This window comes from Vulpes vulpes, chromosome 14, assembly GCF_048418805.1.
Source record: "Vulpes vulpes isolate BD-2025 chromosome 14, VulVul3, whole genome shotgun sequence".
Classification (NCBI taxonomy): domain Eukaryota; kingdom Metazoa; phylum Chordata; class Mammalia; order Carnivora; family Canidae; genus Vulpes; species Vulpes vulpes.
In genome coordinates this window covers 23,368,281-23,385,031 of record NC_132793.1, presented here as the reverse complement: position 1 = coordinate 23,385,031, position 16,751 = coordinate 23,368,281, and the positions used below count along the sequence as shown (strand labels likewise).

General features: G+C 41.9%; 1 protein-coding gene across 8 annotated transcripts in view; it reads right to left on the bottom strand.

Moving 5' to 3' along the window:
- Nucleotides 1–16,751, bottom strand: part of UQCC1 (ubiquinol-cytochrome c reductase complex assembly factor 1) — a 99,147-nt gene that overhangs the window by 12,958 nt on the left and 69,438 nt on the right. For 3 of the 8 annotated variants that reach the window (XM_072736031.1, XM_072736032.1, XM_072736034.1), the window contains one exon: nt 9,211–9,258. The exons of the other annotated variants lie outside the window; for them this stretch is intronic. In XM_072736031.1, coding sequence (XP_072592132.1) covers nt 9,211–9,258 — 48 coding nt within the window. The remainder of the gene's footprint in view (nt 1–9,210; nt 9,259–16,751) is intronic. 8 annotated transcript variants of the gene reach the window in all.

The following is a 16,751-nucleotide window of genomic DNA, read 5'->3' as shown; positions in this document are numbered from 1 at the left end:
CACCATCTGTAGGGGCATTTCCAGAGATCAGCAACACGGTAATGTGCAAACCTCAGTTTCCAGCAAGGTTCAGTTACATACAAACACACTTTCTCCTCTTGGGATGCACCTACATTCTGGCTGCCTATGACCCAGGAAGAATGGAGAGCAGGGCTAGAATTCCCTATTAGCAAGGCTCCACTACCTCTGGTCCTATATTCTAACTCTAGTGACCTGTAAGCTGCCTCTCCCTCTTCCCTCTAGCTGAAGGATGGCAAGCAGCCACAGCTAGGAATGGCTTTCAGATATCATCACCCAGGCTGCATTAGATCATGAAAAAGGTCCTTCCTGGAAGAGGGTGGAAGCTCGATCAGTGCAGACACATGATCTGCAGGCAACAGGTGAGGGTGAGTGAGAACAGCTTCCTGAACTACTGGACTTGCCCCAATGGGCCCTTCTAACCAGCCCAGCAGTCAAAGGAAGCTCGATACTCCCTCTGGTGAACCTCTGTTGGGATTTTATTCCCTCATTTAAGCTTTTGTTTGTTGGCATACAGGTTCTGTGCCCTGCTGCCAGATGGTTCTGTATGGAGCACCCTGCCCATGATGGAAATACAGATGGACAAACCAAATGAAAAACTCCTCCCAGATAGTGTTGGGCTGTTCTCTTAGTAAACTCTTATCCTTTCTATAATGCTTTGCTTTTCATAAAAACCCATACATACAGCACCACCACAAGGAAAAGGTTCCTTTTATATCAGTTACTCATATTTTCCCATTTATTTAAGCTATTAAAATTCATGCAGATATTTTATAAGCCATCAGGATTTGGTGACTGGTATTACTGAATGTTTAATAATAAACTAAACAGAAGAAATCAGAGGGTTAAATGATGACTGCAATTCCTGTAATGACTTAATTAAATTTTTATTGAGTACATAAACTATGATGTCATTTCTAGCCAACCATGGGTCTGCTTTCCCAGCATGTCACAGGGTGGGAGCACTCAATAGGAGGCTAGGCTAAATGAGCAGCAAGTCTTAGCTGAAATGGGGAGGGGAGCAAGGCTCATGTAACACACTCAATAAATTATCCGTTCATTTTTAAACAAAGTCCATGAGTTATAATATATTTGCCATGCACTTTTTATGACATAATAAAAATGTTACCTTAAGGATTACTTAACACATACTACAAATGTTATAGCAGAGGCAGGCACAAGGGGCAAAGAAAACAAACACGAGCAGGCCAGGGACGGGTCCTGGAGTTTACGTCCCAGGAGGAACAGCATAGTATATTAAAAAGGGAATGCCAAAAAGGGGGTGGGGAGATACAAGAGTTCAGGGTTACTAATCAGCCAATTAATGAATGAGACAACCAACAGGGAACACAAGTAAAACAATAATGAATCTTGCAAGGCACATGTTTAATTAATATAGTATTCTCGAGGAGGAATATTAGCTTTAAAGAGATGCAGTTTGTTTGAGGCTAATTCGCTGCCCTCTTGCCCCTTTTAGCTATTGCTGCTCTTAAAGAAGTTTATGTGACTGCTTAACAGAGGAACCAGATTATGCAGATGGAGGGAGTGATGAAGGATCAAGTTTAAACTCCTCCAGGAGCTCTACATGGTTCTCTGAGATCTGTTCTTGATCATCTTTCCTGCCTCACCTCCTCCCACCTCCCCACTTTTAACTCACCCTTCAGTCAGGATAAACTATATGCAATTTCCACAAACAGGCCTTGCTCTCTTATAGTTCTTAAGCATACTGCTGCTGGGAATCCTTCCCCCTTCTTTATCCACTGGGATGCTAACTCCTTCTTATCCTCTAAGACATAGCTTATAAATTATACCTTCTGCAAAGCCTCCCCTCTCCCCAGTCTTAAGTGCCACAAAAGTGATTCAAGTCCAGAACGAGGTGCCAGAACTCACTGTTTACCCTGTTCCAAGAACTATGCTAAGAGCTTCATGCATGTGAGCTCACTTAATCCTTTGCAGTGACTCTGTGAGATAGGTACTGTTACTATCCCCACTTTGGAGAAGAGGAAACTGATATTTGGGAAGCTAGGAAATAGTGGGTCAAGATTAGAATATAGAGCAGCCTGACTCCAATGCCTATCTACATTAGAACAAACAAAAAATAATATAGCCACCTGCTCATGTACCTACAACTGAGATTCTTTATAGAGGCAGGGCTAAGAACAGCTAATATAGTCTTGGGTAAACACAACTTGGAGATTCCCAATTGCAATGGTGGCTAGAGATGGGTCACCAGATGGGTCATCAGTGGCCAGTTACTAATACATATTAGACATTGCTAGTATAGCTAAGCCCCGCTCCTGAGAAAACTAACGGGAGAAAGGGTGTGATGTGGCATAGGAGGACAAAATGAAAGAAGGTTGGTGGGGACGACACAAGAACAGGTGCACATGAAGGTAAGAATAAGTTTTACAGCTACTGCCTTGAGGCAAAGCTATTAACAGTAGCAAGCTAATGAGAATTTGTTGGAATGGGGGAGCCTGGCTAGCTCAGTCAATGGAGCATGCAACTCTTGAACTTAGGGTTGTAAATTTGAGCGCCATTTTAGGTATAGAGATTACTTAAAAATAAAATCTTAAATAAAAAAGAATTTCTTGGAATCAATGAATGATAAAGGGTGGCTAGAGCTGCTGACTAAAAAGCATAAGGAATACATGAAATTCATCATAAGGGTAACAGTGCAAAAGATCGCAGGTCAGGTCTTTCTAGCAGTCAGAAACGCCATCAGCGACACTTTGCACCATGAGCTACAGTGACTGCATGGCAATAGGCTAATGTGCATTGAACATCAGCCAGTCTATTAAATTTAATGTTAGAAATGAGCTCACTGTGCAATATTATGTGAAACACACAGAAACAGGTGAGAGGAGACAGAGAGGAGGACATGGAGAGACTAAATACACATGGGTGCATGTAATTCACTTACTTGTATGAAGACTAACAGATCTACTGAGGACCTCTTAGCAATGATCACAAAACACTATAAAATTATTTTATTTTATTTTATTTTATTTTATTTTATTTTATTTGAGAGAGAGAGACAGCATGAGTGGAGGAGCATGTCAGGGGGAGAAGCAGAAGGAGAGAAAGAAGCAGACTCCCCACTGAGTAGGGAGCCTGACGTAGGGCTTGATCCCAGGACCCTGAGATCATGACCTGAGCCAAAGGCAGATGCTTAACTGGCTGAGCCACCCAGGCACCCCAACAAAATAAAATCGTGTGTATGTATGTGTGTGTGTGTGTGTGTGTGTGGTAGATCCAGAGAAAACTGTAATTAATACCAAGAAGAAAAGGAAAAATAATAAAACATGAAAAGATGGACAGTTTCAATTTCTTCTTTCTTCTTTAGAAAATCATGTGAGGGGCACCTGGGTGGCTCAGTGGTTCAGTGTCTGCCTTCGGCTCAGGCTATGATCCCAGGGTCCCAGGACCAAATCCTGCATCAGGGTCCCTAAAGGAAGCCTGCTTCTCCCTCTGCCTATGTCTGTTTCTGTGTGTCTCGAATGAATGAATGAATGAATGAATGAATGAATGAAATCTTTTTAAAAAGAGAAAATCATGTGAATCTGAGTAAAGCATATTTCAGCTGTGATGAAAAGCCAACCTAAACAAAACATGAGACAATTCTTACATCTTATTTTAATAAATCATTTCAAACTTTTAATGGATAGGGAAGCTTGCTACACTGAAATGCCTTTTTAAAAATATTTATTTACTTACTTTAAAAATCCTAGTCTTGGGCAGCCTGGGTGGTTCAGTGGTTTAGCGCCGCCTTCAGCCCAGGGCGTGATCCTGGAAACCCAGGATCGAGTCCCATGTCAGGCTCCCTGCATGGAGCCTACTTCTCCCTCTGCCTGTGTCTCTGCCTCTCTCTCTCTGTGTCTCTCATGAATAAATAAATAAAATATTTTTTTAAAAAAATCCTAGTCTTGCAGCTTAGAATCTACATATTCAAGATTTGCGCAGCCTGATCATGTCTTGAAAAATGAGGTACATGGTTTCGCAGGCATTCCTACAGAACCACCAACTTTAATTTCTGAATGGCTACAAAGTACAGGAGCCTTTTCCTCAGGCTTGGAAAAGAGCAAAGCAAGAGACATCTGTCCTTGAAAATTAAGATCATTTACCCACTTGACAAGGCATTCAAACACATCAGTAAGTCTGAAATCACCTTGAAAAGAGCTGATGAGGGACATTATGGTCCCGGGAAGATCAAACTATCACACCAATTTATTTCTTCTATCTCAGGACATCCAGATAAGAGGAAGATAATAGCTATAATCTACTTTGATTTCTGAAGTTTTTTATAGCATCCCAGACAGCAAGACTCATGTGTACTGCAGTCAGAGGGGCTAACACAGGCTTGAAAGAGTCACTATTTTAACAATAACACTTAGAGCACAAAGTCCTAAGAGAAACATTTCGCGGGGGGCGGGGAGTCTCCCCTGAAAATCTTAACTGATAATAATTACAATAGTGGTGATAGTAACAATAAGCATACATCACATTTGATTTGATATATGTGCTCACATATACAATCTTTTTTTTTTTCTCACATATACAATCTTATGTGTACCTCACGACCATAACCTTGCCCTTCTAGGAGCTCACAACCTAGCTGCTACTTCTGTCCCCATTCTATAAACAAGAAAACAGAAGTTCAAAAATGTTCAAGGACTTGCCCCAAAGTCACACCCTGCTTGTGACAGTGCTATGACTTTTATGTCAGACAGCTGACCCCTAAATCTAGTGTCTTCTCTAAAATGTCACACCTTTCTACTTCTGATGAGTCATCAGAAATGGGAGAACCACGTGAGCAAAAAAATAAAAATAAAACTGCTAATTCCAATACTTTGAAAAACAAGAATAAAATGGAAATGACTATGAATTGTTGAAAAGTTATTCTAGAAACAAGATGAGATCCAAAAAGGTCAAAGCACAGTAGCATGTATAAGCCAAAAAAAAACAAGTAATCGGATGAAGGAAGGTTTTGACAATTTATATAGTAATAATATAGCCCCAGAGCAAATCTCTGGTCATGAGCTGATAAATGAGAAAATTTTAATGTGGACATATGAAAAGAAATTCCATATACAAAGGTCAAAAGTTTTTTTTTTCCTCTATAATTGTAATAGTTAAGAGTCTTTGTTCTAGCTACCATACTTAAGAAGAAACATGGAGAAACCAGAGATATTTCAGTGATGAATGTCAGATAGGTATGGTCGTACTGGGTTGCCATTGGTCATGAGCTGGGGCATTCAAGATTCTGGACAAAAGGAAATGTCCAGAGGCTGTACCATGAGTTGGCCTGGTTGTTTTCATCATCAGTCTCAATAGATCAGCAGATTTTGGAATTACTCTGATACTGCCTGAGGTGAGTATCACTCACTCTCTGCATCCCTTCCTTAGGGCCAGGACCTACTCCTCCCTAACTTCATATGAGTTGGCAGACTGCTGACCATGGAAACCTAGTCCCTCATCATAGAAATCAGCAGAGAATCCCAGCTAATCTAATCTGACTCTTGCTTCTGAGCAGAGACATCCAAAGATAAAAGGTAGCTAAAGTTGGATCATCCCAAAGAGACTATACAAAGTTCCTGTTACAGATACTGAGATTCCTAAGCTTCCTGAGGCCTGTTGTCAAACTCTCCTTTCCATTCTGTGACCACTAGTTACTCTCCAATAAATGCCTTTCTTTACTTAAGTTAGCTGAAGTCTGTCTCTGTTGAGTGCAATCAATGGATATACTGTCATTCATCGATTCAATAAAACCTCTCCATAATAATATAATAACAACATTAGCTAACATTTGTTGAATGCCTCTCATGTGCCAGCAACTGTATTAAAAGCTTTATGTATTATCCCTTTAATCTTCACAATAATCCTAAAAGGGGGATGTTATTGTCCTCATCTTACAGAAGATACATCACTTCATTTTCTGTGAAGTCTTTCAAGTTCCCCAAAGTTTGTTGCTTTTTCCTTCACATGGATTTTAATTAATTTCCACCAAGAAGGCATACTGTGCTATTTTAATAATCTGTTTATAATTTGTCCCCCCCCCAGACTGTGAGCTCCTTGAGGGCAAAGATGGTGCATTGCTCAGCGCATGTCTGTAGAATGACTCAATATAGTATTTCCTATCATAATTACCTCTTGTATTGTGATACCCATCCACTTTGACAAATTTCTGAAAAGCTCCCTTGAGTACAAGGATTTGAGGAGGGGTTGAGCAGGTCTGTGTACATGATGCTGTCGTTTTCATGGTTTCCAAACACGACTATAGACCAAAGAGGCCCATGCCTGTCCTTTCAGTGTGTCCTCACATAGCCTCTGAAACCCCACACCTCTCTCAAAGCAGTGTCTTCCACTGAAATATTCAAGACCATCTCTATTTCCATGACTACCATCTGCTAGTGTTCTAGACCTGAAATTAAAATACTTTAACAGAAGTCTGAAGTAAGAAGGAGAGCTTTCATGGGACACCTGGGTGGCTCAGCATCTGCCTTTGGCTCAGGTCATGATCCTAGGGTCCTGGGATCAAGTCCCACATCACACTCCCCACAGGGAGCCTGCTTCTCCCTCTTGCCTAAGTCTCTGCCTCTCTCTGTGTCTCTCATGAATAAATAAATAAAATCTTAAAAAAAAGAAGAAGAAGGAGAGCTTCTGACTGAACAAAGCAAGAACTTCATGACTGTCAGGGTAAGAAAACACAAAGTGGACAACTCAGTTTTTCCTCTCTCACTGACCATTCTAAAGAGATAATACTCAACTAACTCTCTAAAGTCAACAGGTTAAACATAAACAGACCTCTGATCCTTGTCTGTTCTATAACAAGTGATACAGAAGAATAACTAGGAAACTTTCTAAGAAGTGCCCTTTTGCTTACACCTCCAAGTTTAACAAAGGGCTTATGCTCTGCTAACAAGTGCCAGTGCACAAAAGTCTTGATTAGGCTTTGGTTTTCTGTTACCGAAGACAAGGTTTGGAAAGTGAAAAGTTTTATTTATTAGTGGTCATTAATGACCAATAATCAAGGTAGAACCAATCAGCAAGGCAATCACCTGAAGTATAATAAGCAAAAAATAATTCCATTCACACCTATTAGGATGGCTATAACTTAAAAAAAAAAAAAAGGAAAAGGAAAATTATGTTAGCGAGGATGCAGAAAAACTGGAATTCTCAAGCAATACTGGTAGGAATGTAAAACAGCACAACATTGTGAGAAACAGTTTGGTGATTTCTCACAAAGTTAAACAGAACTACTCTATGACCTAGTAATTCCATTCCTGAGTAGATACCCAAAAGAGTTGAAAGCTGAGACTGGAACAGATACTTGTACAGCAACATTCATAACAGCAGTATTCACAATAGCCAAATGTGGGAAAAGCTTAAGCATTCATCAACAGATGAATGGATAAACAAAATGTGGTATCTACATGAAATGGAATAATATTCAGCCATAATAAGGAATGAAACTGATAATATGCTACAATATGCATATACCTTGAAAACATTATACATAATGAAATTAAGTCAGATAGAGAAGGACAAATATTATATGATTTCCCCTCTGTGAGGTACTAGGATAGGCAAGGAGGCTACAGGACTTGGGGAGTGGAAATGAGGCAGTTTTTGTTGGGGATGATGAAAAAATTGGTATACATAGTGGTGCTGGTTACATAACATTGTGAATGCATTTAATGCCACCAAATGGTACTCTTGTTAAGGGTTAAAATGATAATAATTATGTATATTTTACCACAACAACAAAAAAAGAAAATCTCAATTATAAATAATTTTTCTCAAACAAGAATTTCAATCTGTGACTTAACCATGTGTATACATTAAAGCCTCTCTTACAATATTTACCCTGTTCTGAGCAGTAGTATCATGAAGTAACTTATGTTCCTTGCAGACCCCAAGCTGTCCAAATGTGGAATTCTACATCGTCTTGTACCTTTCACTAAGCATCTATTGAGTGCCTACTAGATATAAGGCATTATAGTATGCAGTGGACATAAAGGACGAATGAAACACAGTAGCTATCCTGAGGAAGTCTGTGATCTGTGATCTCATGTGAAAGACACCACACACAAATGAAACACCTAGCACACTGTAAAAAAAAAAAAAATGGCAGTAGTGACTCTGGGGCATGAAAGACTTCAGAGATAAAGCAACATTTATTATATCAGATATTAAAGGGTGAACAGGGATTACTACCTCTCAGACTGAAAGAACAGTATGTGCAAAGCCATAGAGAGGTAAACAAATACTGCATTTTCAGAGGAAAATCTGTAACAAAGAGGCCATGAATGGGAAGAAGCAGAGGCCAAACTAGAAAGGCAGTATGTGTTTGATTAGAAATGGCCCTGAATGCATGAAAAGGTCTAAGCACAGAGAAGTCGCATGGACAGATTTATTTCCAAAAATTAATTCGAGAAGTATAAAATACAGACCACAAAGTAGGGGGAAAAGCCAGAGGTAGGAATACCAGAGGAGGCTGCACCAATGGCCCAGGTGAGAGTTGGTAAGGAACTGAATTAACATAAGTGGAAAGAGGAATAAAGAGAAAGGAAGGCTTTCAAGAGAAATGTCTACAACAGGATTGACAGGATTTGATTATTAGGTATACGGGGAGGAGGCTGTGACTCACACGTAATCAGACCTCACTGAATGCTAGCTGAAAAAAGAATGCAACAGTTAATATGTAATCATAAGCTGATGACTTTCTGACCTTGGTCACACTCAGGGCAGACAACCAATCTTATAGGGTTTTAGCAACCACAGTGCCCTCAATGTCTCCTGTGTTGCAGTAATGGAAAATCCTACTTGAACAAGATGTAATATGAGCAAGATGTGTACTTAGCTTGAGCCCGGCAGGCGTCTCCAGTGGAACAGGAGTACAGAACACCAGGGCCTACGAGCCTGACCCTCTATCCCAGCAATCTATTCACTACACATCAGTGGATATCACTCATCTGGGTCCTCTGCACTCTACCTGCAGTTATGAGGTCTGATCACTGTCAGCAAGATGCTGACACACCTTAGGTTTCGAGAGATACTTGCAGGCTCCCAAATATACCCTGGATCTCACTCCTGGACTTCTGAGTACAAGATAGCTGCAGGCACAACGTTACTTTTTTAATTGATTTTTTAAATTAAATTTAAGCAGACTGGGGACAGTGGGAAACTTACAGGATGCTTGTTCCCCACCAGTACTGGCCATCTCAAGTGCACAGACATCTAAGCAAAACAGATGAAAATGGATAATTAACATGCTAGTAAGTACTTTGCTAATGGAGCCTAGGCACTATCGCTTGTCCTGGATGCCAAAGATCTAAACATCCCAGAACACCTGGAAGCAACACTGTCCTTTCTCACTCAGCAGTTCCAAGACAGACATCATGCTGCCTGGAAAACAACATTCTCTGAGGATCCAAAATCTACCCCCTTCCCAATCTTGAGGTTCCTAGCCCTTCTACTAAACAGTCCTGTCTTCTCTTTCTCTGCAGTAGCGGGGAGCAAAAGAGATAGGCTACCCTAAGTAACTGAATCATACATGTTAACGGTGACTCCTGCTGGGCAGAGGAGGTCAGGCCAAAGTCTACATCCCCAAAGACAATGCTTGTTTTTCACTACTGTCTCCTTACTGCTCACTGCTCAGATTCATACAATTTTCCAAATACTGCCCCTGTGGTAACCTGAGAAACAGGCTGGTCTCCTCTGGAGATGAGCAAACAAAGGCTCAGAAAGGGGAGTCACCCACTGTCACTCCACTCATAGATGGTGATGTTCACAGAACAATGTCATCTGAGTCCTAGTCCAATATTCTTTTGTCTCAAGACTCAACACAAGTGCCATTCCTCTGAAAGAATGCTATAGAAGTATCCTGCGAATGGCTGAGCTTGGATTCTGGTAGAAGGGCTCCTGCTCAAGTAATGAGAAGGCCAATGGTGAGATGAACAGTATAAACATTTTGCCTAAAGGAAAAAGAAAACCTCAGTTGATGGGACACCTGGGTGGCTCAGCAGTTGAGCATCTGCCTTCGGCTCAGGGTATGATCCCAGAGTTCCAGGATCGAGTCTGACATCGGGCTCCCTGCATGGAACCTGCTTCTCCCTCTGCGTGTCTCATGAATGAATGAATAAAATCTTAAAAAAAAAAAAAATCTCAGTTGGGATGCTGTATCTATTAAAGAGCTGCTTTCTCTGGCGATCTGTATTCAAGTTCCACTTGGACCTTAGAAATGCTTTGAAATTTAAGTAAACTCTAGGCCCAAGTAGCTCCATTTCCTCACACTGTGACTCTGGAAGACAAATCTCTGAGATTCAGTTTTGCCATCTAAACTATGAAAACTGCCTTTTTTTTTTCTATTTTAATTATCATGCCAGATACAAATACCTAGTAATAAAAGAGTCTCACATGTGATAACTCATTTACACCCCCATACTACTGTAAGGTGAGGTACATACAATAGCCATACCTTTCTACAGAGAAAAAATGGAAGCACAGACACTATGGACCTTACCCAAGGTCACACAGCTGGCGTGGGGTCTGAGCCTAGTCTGGCTTTGCTGTCCAAGGGCTCTCAACCACTGAGATTCTGCGTTAGAAAGCAAGTTACAAACCCAACCCATTTCTCCACCTAAGCAGAGGTGCCAGGCTGCCAGGCTCCATTCCACCTTTCAGACCCTGGGGGCTGCCTAGTTTCCCGCACCTTCCTGCCATCATACTCAGTACTGTGCTGGGCCAGCCTCCCTAGGAAAGTCTGCAGTGAAAATACAACAAAACAAACAAACAAACAAAACAGGTGAACTCAAATCTTACTGGTTCATCTATGTAGTGTAGAACTGAATCTAGGAAAGATTCGACTTCATTTCTCTTTTTGCCATAGGCTAGTGACTGTAAGCCCTGTAAGATCATTTCTCTCTAGTATACCTTCTACCAAAAGGATTTGGAGATTAGCACATGGTGAGGGACAAAAGTATTCCCTAAATGAATAAATGAATAAAACAATCCTTAACAGAGCCATAAAATGAATAATGCTGCTGGACCTGGAGGGGGAAAAATTCAATTGTGCTTTCATCTACAGATGTATATTCAGTATTAACCATCCACCAAACACTGTTCTAGCAATAAACAAGAGCCAATTCAGGGGTGCCTGGCTGGCTGAGTTGTAGAGCGTGCGACTCCTGATCTTGGGGTTGTGAGTTAGAGCCCCATATTGGGTGTCGATTACTTAAAAATAAAATCTTAAAAAAAAAGGGGGTGGGGAGAGAGACACAATACTTGAACTCCTAGAGCTTATATTCTAAGAAGGGGAAAAGGGCAAAATAAAATATTCAGAATGTTAGGGATCCCTGGGTGGCGCAGCGGTTTGGTGCCGGTCTTTGGCCCAGGGCGCGATCCTGGAGACCCGGGATCGAATCCCACGTCGGGCTCCGGTGCATGAAGCCTGCTTCTCCCTCTGCCTATGTCTCTGCCTCTCTCTCTCTCTCTCTCTGTGACTATCATAAATAAAATAATAATAATAATAAAAAATAAAATAAAATAAAATATTCAGAATGTTAGATACTAATTTTAGTGCTACTGCCCGAATCCTGTTGTTCAAGACTCCTAAAATGAGAACTGCCCAGTGCTGTGTATGGTGTTCTGATGAGGGGACAGGATGGGAGTCAGCTATTGATAAATGCTGACAAGCCCTGATGTAAAGGCAGGAGAAGCTGCTAAGAGACAGAAGCAAGAACATGTGATGGAAGCTTTACTGCATATTCCTGGACAGGTCACATGGTCCCATCTGTATCCCTAGCACAGTACCCAGCACATGGCAGGCACTGAGTAAACACTTTATGCCAGTGCAGAGCATCTGGGAACTGGGAGGGAGGGAGACTGGAAAGCCTCCTGCCTTCATCTGTATCACTCTGCTCTCCACCACCGTGCCAGATAAGAAAGAGTCAAGGGGATAGCAGAGGAAAATTAATCAAGAAAATATTATTTAGAGGTTTCTGGGTGGCTTAGGTTAAGCATCTGCTTTCAGCTCAGGTCATGATTTCCAGGTCCTGGGATCCAGCCCTCCAGTCAGGCTCCCTGCGGGAGGTCTGCTTCTCCCTCTCTCCCTCTGCCTTCCCTCCTGCCAGCCCCCGGCCCTGCTGCCACTGTGCACACATACGCTCTTTCTCTCAAATGAATAAATAAAATCTTTTTTTTTAAAAAAGAATATATTATTCAGAATATGTTTTACCCTTATATTTAGCATAGCTATCTCAATATCCATCAAGTTTTTTCTTTCTAATCTCCCCTGGAGCCTCTTGCATTGCAACAAAACTACTTGTTTGATCAGATCAAGAAGCATTTCCTGTGCTCTGTGCTGGACCCTGAGAAGGCTACTGGAGGATGCCCCAAGATCCTCGTACTCAAGAAAGGTACCATCATACTGGCAAAGTAAGACACAAATGTCAATCTGGAGTGGTTAGGGAGAGTTTTAGGGGGAGTCAGTAGAATGTGGATGTGCAGAGACTGAAGGAAAAGCTCTGCAGGCAGAAAAGATAATCAAATGATGGCGAATCACAAGAAACCCTGAAGACAGGTTAAGGGGATGGCGTATAGCTAGCAGGTCACCAGGAGACACTGTGAGTTTCTGTGTGATGAGTATTTGACATAAGCAGTGTTTAGGAAGATGAGCCAGGCTGTTAAATGATTTGCAAGATGCATATAAGATGGAAGAGGGTCAAGAGGCGGGGAATCAGTGAAGCAGCCGGCAGCGAGTGGACATAGGATGTCAGGACTAGATGTAAGCGTCAGTAATACAGCTCATGTCCAGAGAGTGGTTGTGGTTCTTCCTGCTCCTTGGAGGACCAGACGTGTTACATTTATGTTGCATATCACTGCCACTCAGAAAGAGCAGCTACAACAGATAGCATTGACGTGGAGGAAGAAGTCCCTGCTTTCTAGCTAGGCCCCTTCAGGTCTATCACCACAGGATTTTCACCCACCATTTTAGGGAAATGGGGAAGAGGACTGTTAGAACTGCCTCACCAATGGATCCGGAAGTACAGCACATCCAGGGCAGCTATAACCAATGTCTGTCTCTACTGTACCCCAGGTGTGACCCCCCCCCCTTAACTTTCAGAAGTTTTTCACGTAGTCATCCCATCTTTAATAGAGCCACTGTCCTCTGGTAGTGTCCAGTGCAGGATTAAACTCACAGGAGTAAAGCGCAGACAGTTGCCTACCTTCTGGTAGGACACAGAGTGAAGGGTACTAATAATCTTGCCTTACCCTAAGAGCTCCCCACAGTGCTACTACAATCATTCCTTTTGCTGAAGACACTATTAACATTGCTAAAAATGCAAAAGTTATCTGGGACCATTAAAACATTATCCTATTAGCATCCATCAACAATTTAGTATGAATGAGTTTATCAGGTAAGGTAGCAGTAGAGAACTGATTCTCATTCTGATAAGAAGTTAGGAATAGACTCTGTGAGTTCATTTACTTATTCACTAATATTTGATGAAGGCCTATTATGTACTAAGCACTGTGCTAGGCACTAGAACACTGACCTTAAGAGAGAATGATCAAAAGAGCAGTAACCTAGGAAGACAAATGGAGGTATGTATAGCAGCTCTAGAGAACAGCAAAGGGGATAGTACGATGTACTGAAAAGAAGAGAATGAATCAACAGTGAGTTTTAATCTCTGCTCTGCTATTGTGACCCCCAAACAAACTAGTTTTTTTCTTGCCAGGACTAAGTGTCCTCAACTGGAAAAGATTAAATTAGGATCATCTTTGTGCCTGTCAAACTCCAAGGAGATTGCCAGCCACTGAAATGGCACAAAATATAAACGCTGACTGCTTTGCAGTTCTGACCAGTGAGAGCTAGCCCTGACTTAGGCTTCCTGCCATCAGCCAGAGCAGTCTGGACTTCCTTAAAACAGCATCTGAGGGTCATCACCAAGTGGGATTCTTCTGCCATCCATGTCTACCCACGGCTTCAGACCAGATAACTCCAGCATGTTCTGAATCCCCCTCTGGTCCCCAAACCACTCTAGTCTCTTCTGGGCCTTTGAGCTGAGGATAATAGGGAAAGGACCAAGTTCTTCCAAGGCTACAGAGCAAAAGAAGCTTGGAGAGTAAGTTGGAAGTCTGACAAACTGCTGTTCCCTCCTGTGAATTCTATGCTGGACTGGAAAACTCTTATCTCATATTTTTTCAAGCTGGAAGGGCTCTTAAAAATAATATGGGCCAGGGGTGCCTAGGTAGTTCAGTCTGTTAGGTGTCCAACTCTTGGTTTCAGCTCAGGTGATGATACTGGGGTCATGGGATTAAGCCCCACATCAGGCTCCATGCTCAGTGGGGAGTCTGCTTGGGATTCTCTTTCTCCCTCTACCACACCCCAACTCTCATGTGTGCACTCTTTCTTGCTCTAAAAATTAATAAATAAATCTTTAAAAAGAGAGAGAAATAATCTCGTCTAGACTCTTCACCTGCGTCTGCTGATTAATGGTGAACCCGTGTTTAATTCCTTAGTCTTTTGACTCCAAAACTAGTGAGTAGTTTTTCGACTCTCCCCTCCTCTCCTTCCTCTAGGAGGAGGATCTTTTTTGGCAGGCACAGTAGAGGATAAACACTTCCTGTCTTTGAAAGAGAAGGGGTATAGCCATAAATTATCTGGACTCAAAATACCAAAGACACTAGAATTCATTTGAAATCCAAAGAATCTTAGCAGAAGGGCATAGGACAGGGATAAAAGTAGTAGTGTGGGAGACACTGAGAATGCCACTGAGTGCTTAATGGGAATGGTCTCCTACTTCCCCCACAACCAGGCACAAACCACAAGTCTGCTGATTCTTAACCCCAGCAGCTGAACTGCCCAAAGCCCACAAAAGGGGCAACACACACAGTTTACACCTTTTATTATTCTGATAGAAATTTCTCTCCTGGGAGCAGAAAGGAGTCAAAAGTCCAAAACCAAAAATATATATCTTTATAAGTCAGAGCAAAAGAAGTATTACAGCAGACAGTAATTTAAAAAAAAAAAAAAAAAAAAAAGCCTTAGTTGAACAGAGCAGAGTAGGAGGTGTTAGAAAACTCACTCCAAGTAATTTATTCGCTGGGAACCACAAAGGGCTTTCCCAAGAACAGCAAAAACACCATTAATTTCCCCAGTACCCTCCTTTCAAAGGGCTCCAAACACTTCACACATATCGTTTTAAATTGTCCTCAAAGGCTCCAAAATAAGGGGTTACTATTTCCCCAGGTTCAGATGGAGAAACTAAAACATTCATGGCCGCTGTGCTCTGTCCAAGTCATCCTAACAGATTCAGCCAACATCACCTGAGTGCCTGCAATGCACATGACCTATGCCAGGCAGAACAGAGAATACAAAGATGAAAAATATGATCTCTGTCCTCCGGAGAGTCAGAATCCAGTGAGGCATGACAGATGTGTACATTCATCTTCTTGAAATAAGGCAGCCAATGCTAGGTGTTATAGGAAGGGTCCAAACAGTGCCCATTTTATCAAGTTACTAAAATGTGCCAAGCACTGTGCTAAGTCTTTACTAGTATACTGTTGAAGTCACACACTGTATGTGACTCATCTTACAGAGAAAGGAGTGGAGGTACGTAAGGTTAAGAGATTTGCTCAGGTCTTAATTATGGCACAGTATGATTAGAACCCACGTCTGTCTGGCTCCAAAGCCCCTATGATAGGAGTTAAGTGCTTGGGAAGTTACATACATACATACGTGACAGCAGAGCATCCTTTTCTCAGAGGCAGAGTAGAACTCCTGCAGAGGAAGGAGGCCTCTGTTGGAGATCCCTGGAAAAGGTTCTGGCTTGACAGCTCTATAGAGCCCAGGAGGTGCCCAGGTGGGGGTAACCTCTGCCTCTTTTGCCAATGCTCCATTTTGGAGACCAAGGAAGAAAGATTTGAGGGAAGAAGAGCTTATGGGGCAGCAGGCCACTGTTTGCAGACCAGACAGGTTAGAGAGAGTATGATCAGACTTGGGGAATCCCTGGGTCTTAGCAAGCTTAATATAAATAGCTCTATTTTAAGCCCATAGGACAAAAAGCAGATGGGGGAAAGGGAAGGTCCTCCAAACTCTAAGAGCCAAGCAGAGCCTGGTACTATGGAAACCCAATCACCACTCCAACACTCTTCCCATTTAATAATGGGATCCTTCTTAATTTCAACCTATGAAAACAATAACAACAAAAAGCCTTTGATGGGGCACCTGGGTGACTTGGTTAAACATCTGACTCTGGCCCAGGTCGTGATCTCAGGGTCCTGGGATAGCCTCACTGGGCTCCATGCTCAGCAGGAAGTCTGTTTACTCCCTCTCCCTCTACTCTCCCCCTGCTGTGTACTCTCTCTCTCTCTCAAATACATAAATAAATAAAATCTTAAAGAAAAAAATCAAACATTTGATAGAGCCAGATACTTCTGTGTATTACTATCTCGATCAACACCAGTGATCCTGTCAATGAATAGGTTAGTCATTAGTTCATTTGCTTGTTCCTGTATTCTACCTACTTCCAAAAAAGGTTCAAGTTGGCTTCTAATGAAAGGCCTGTGGTATGGCCAAAAGTTTGAAAATCAGTCAGACCTGGACTTGTGACTTACTATGGTGGCCACAGCCTAGTTCTTTGACTTTTTCTGCCCCTCAGTTCTCTTCAGCTGCAAAATGGGCACACTCTTCTCTCTAACCAGGCAATTTGTAAGTGAGACAAGAT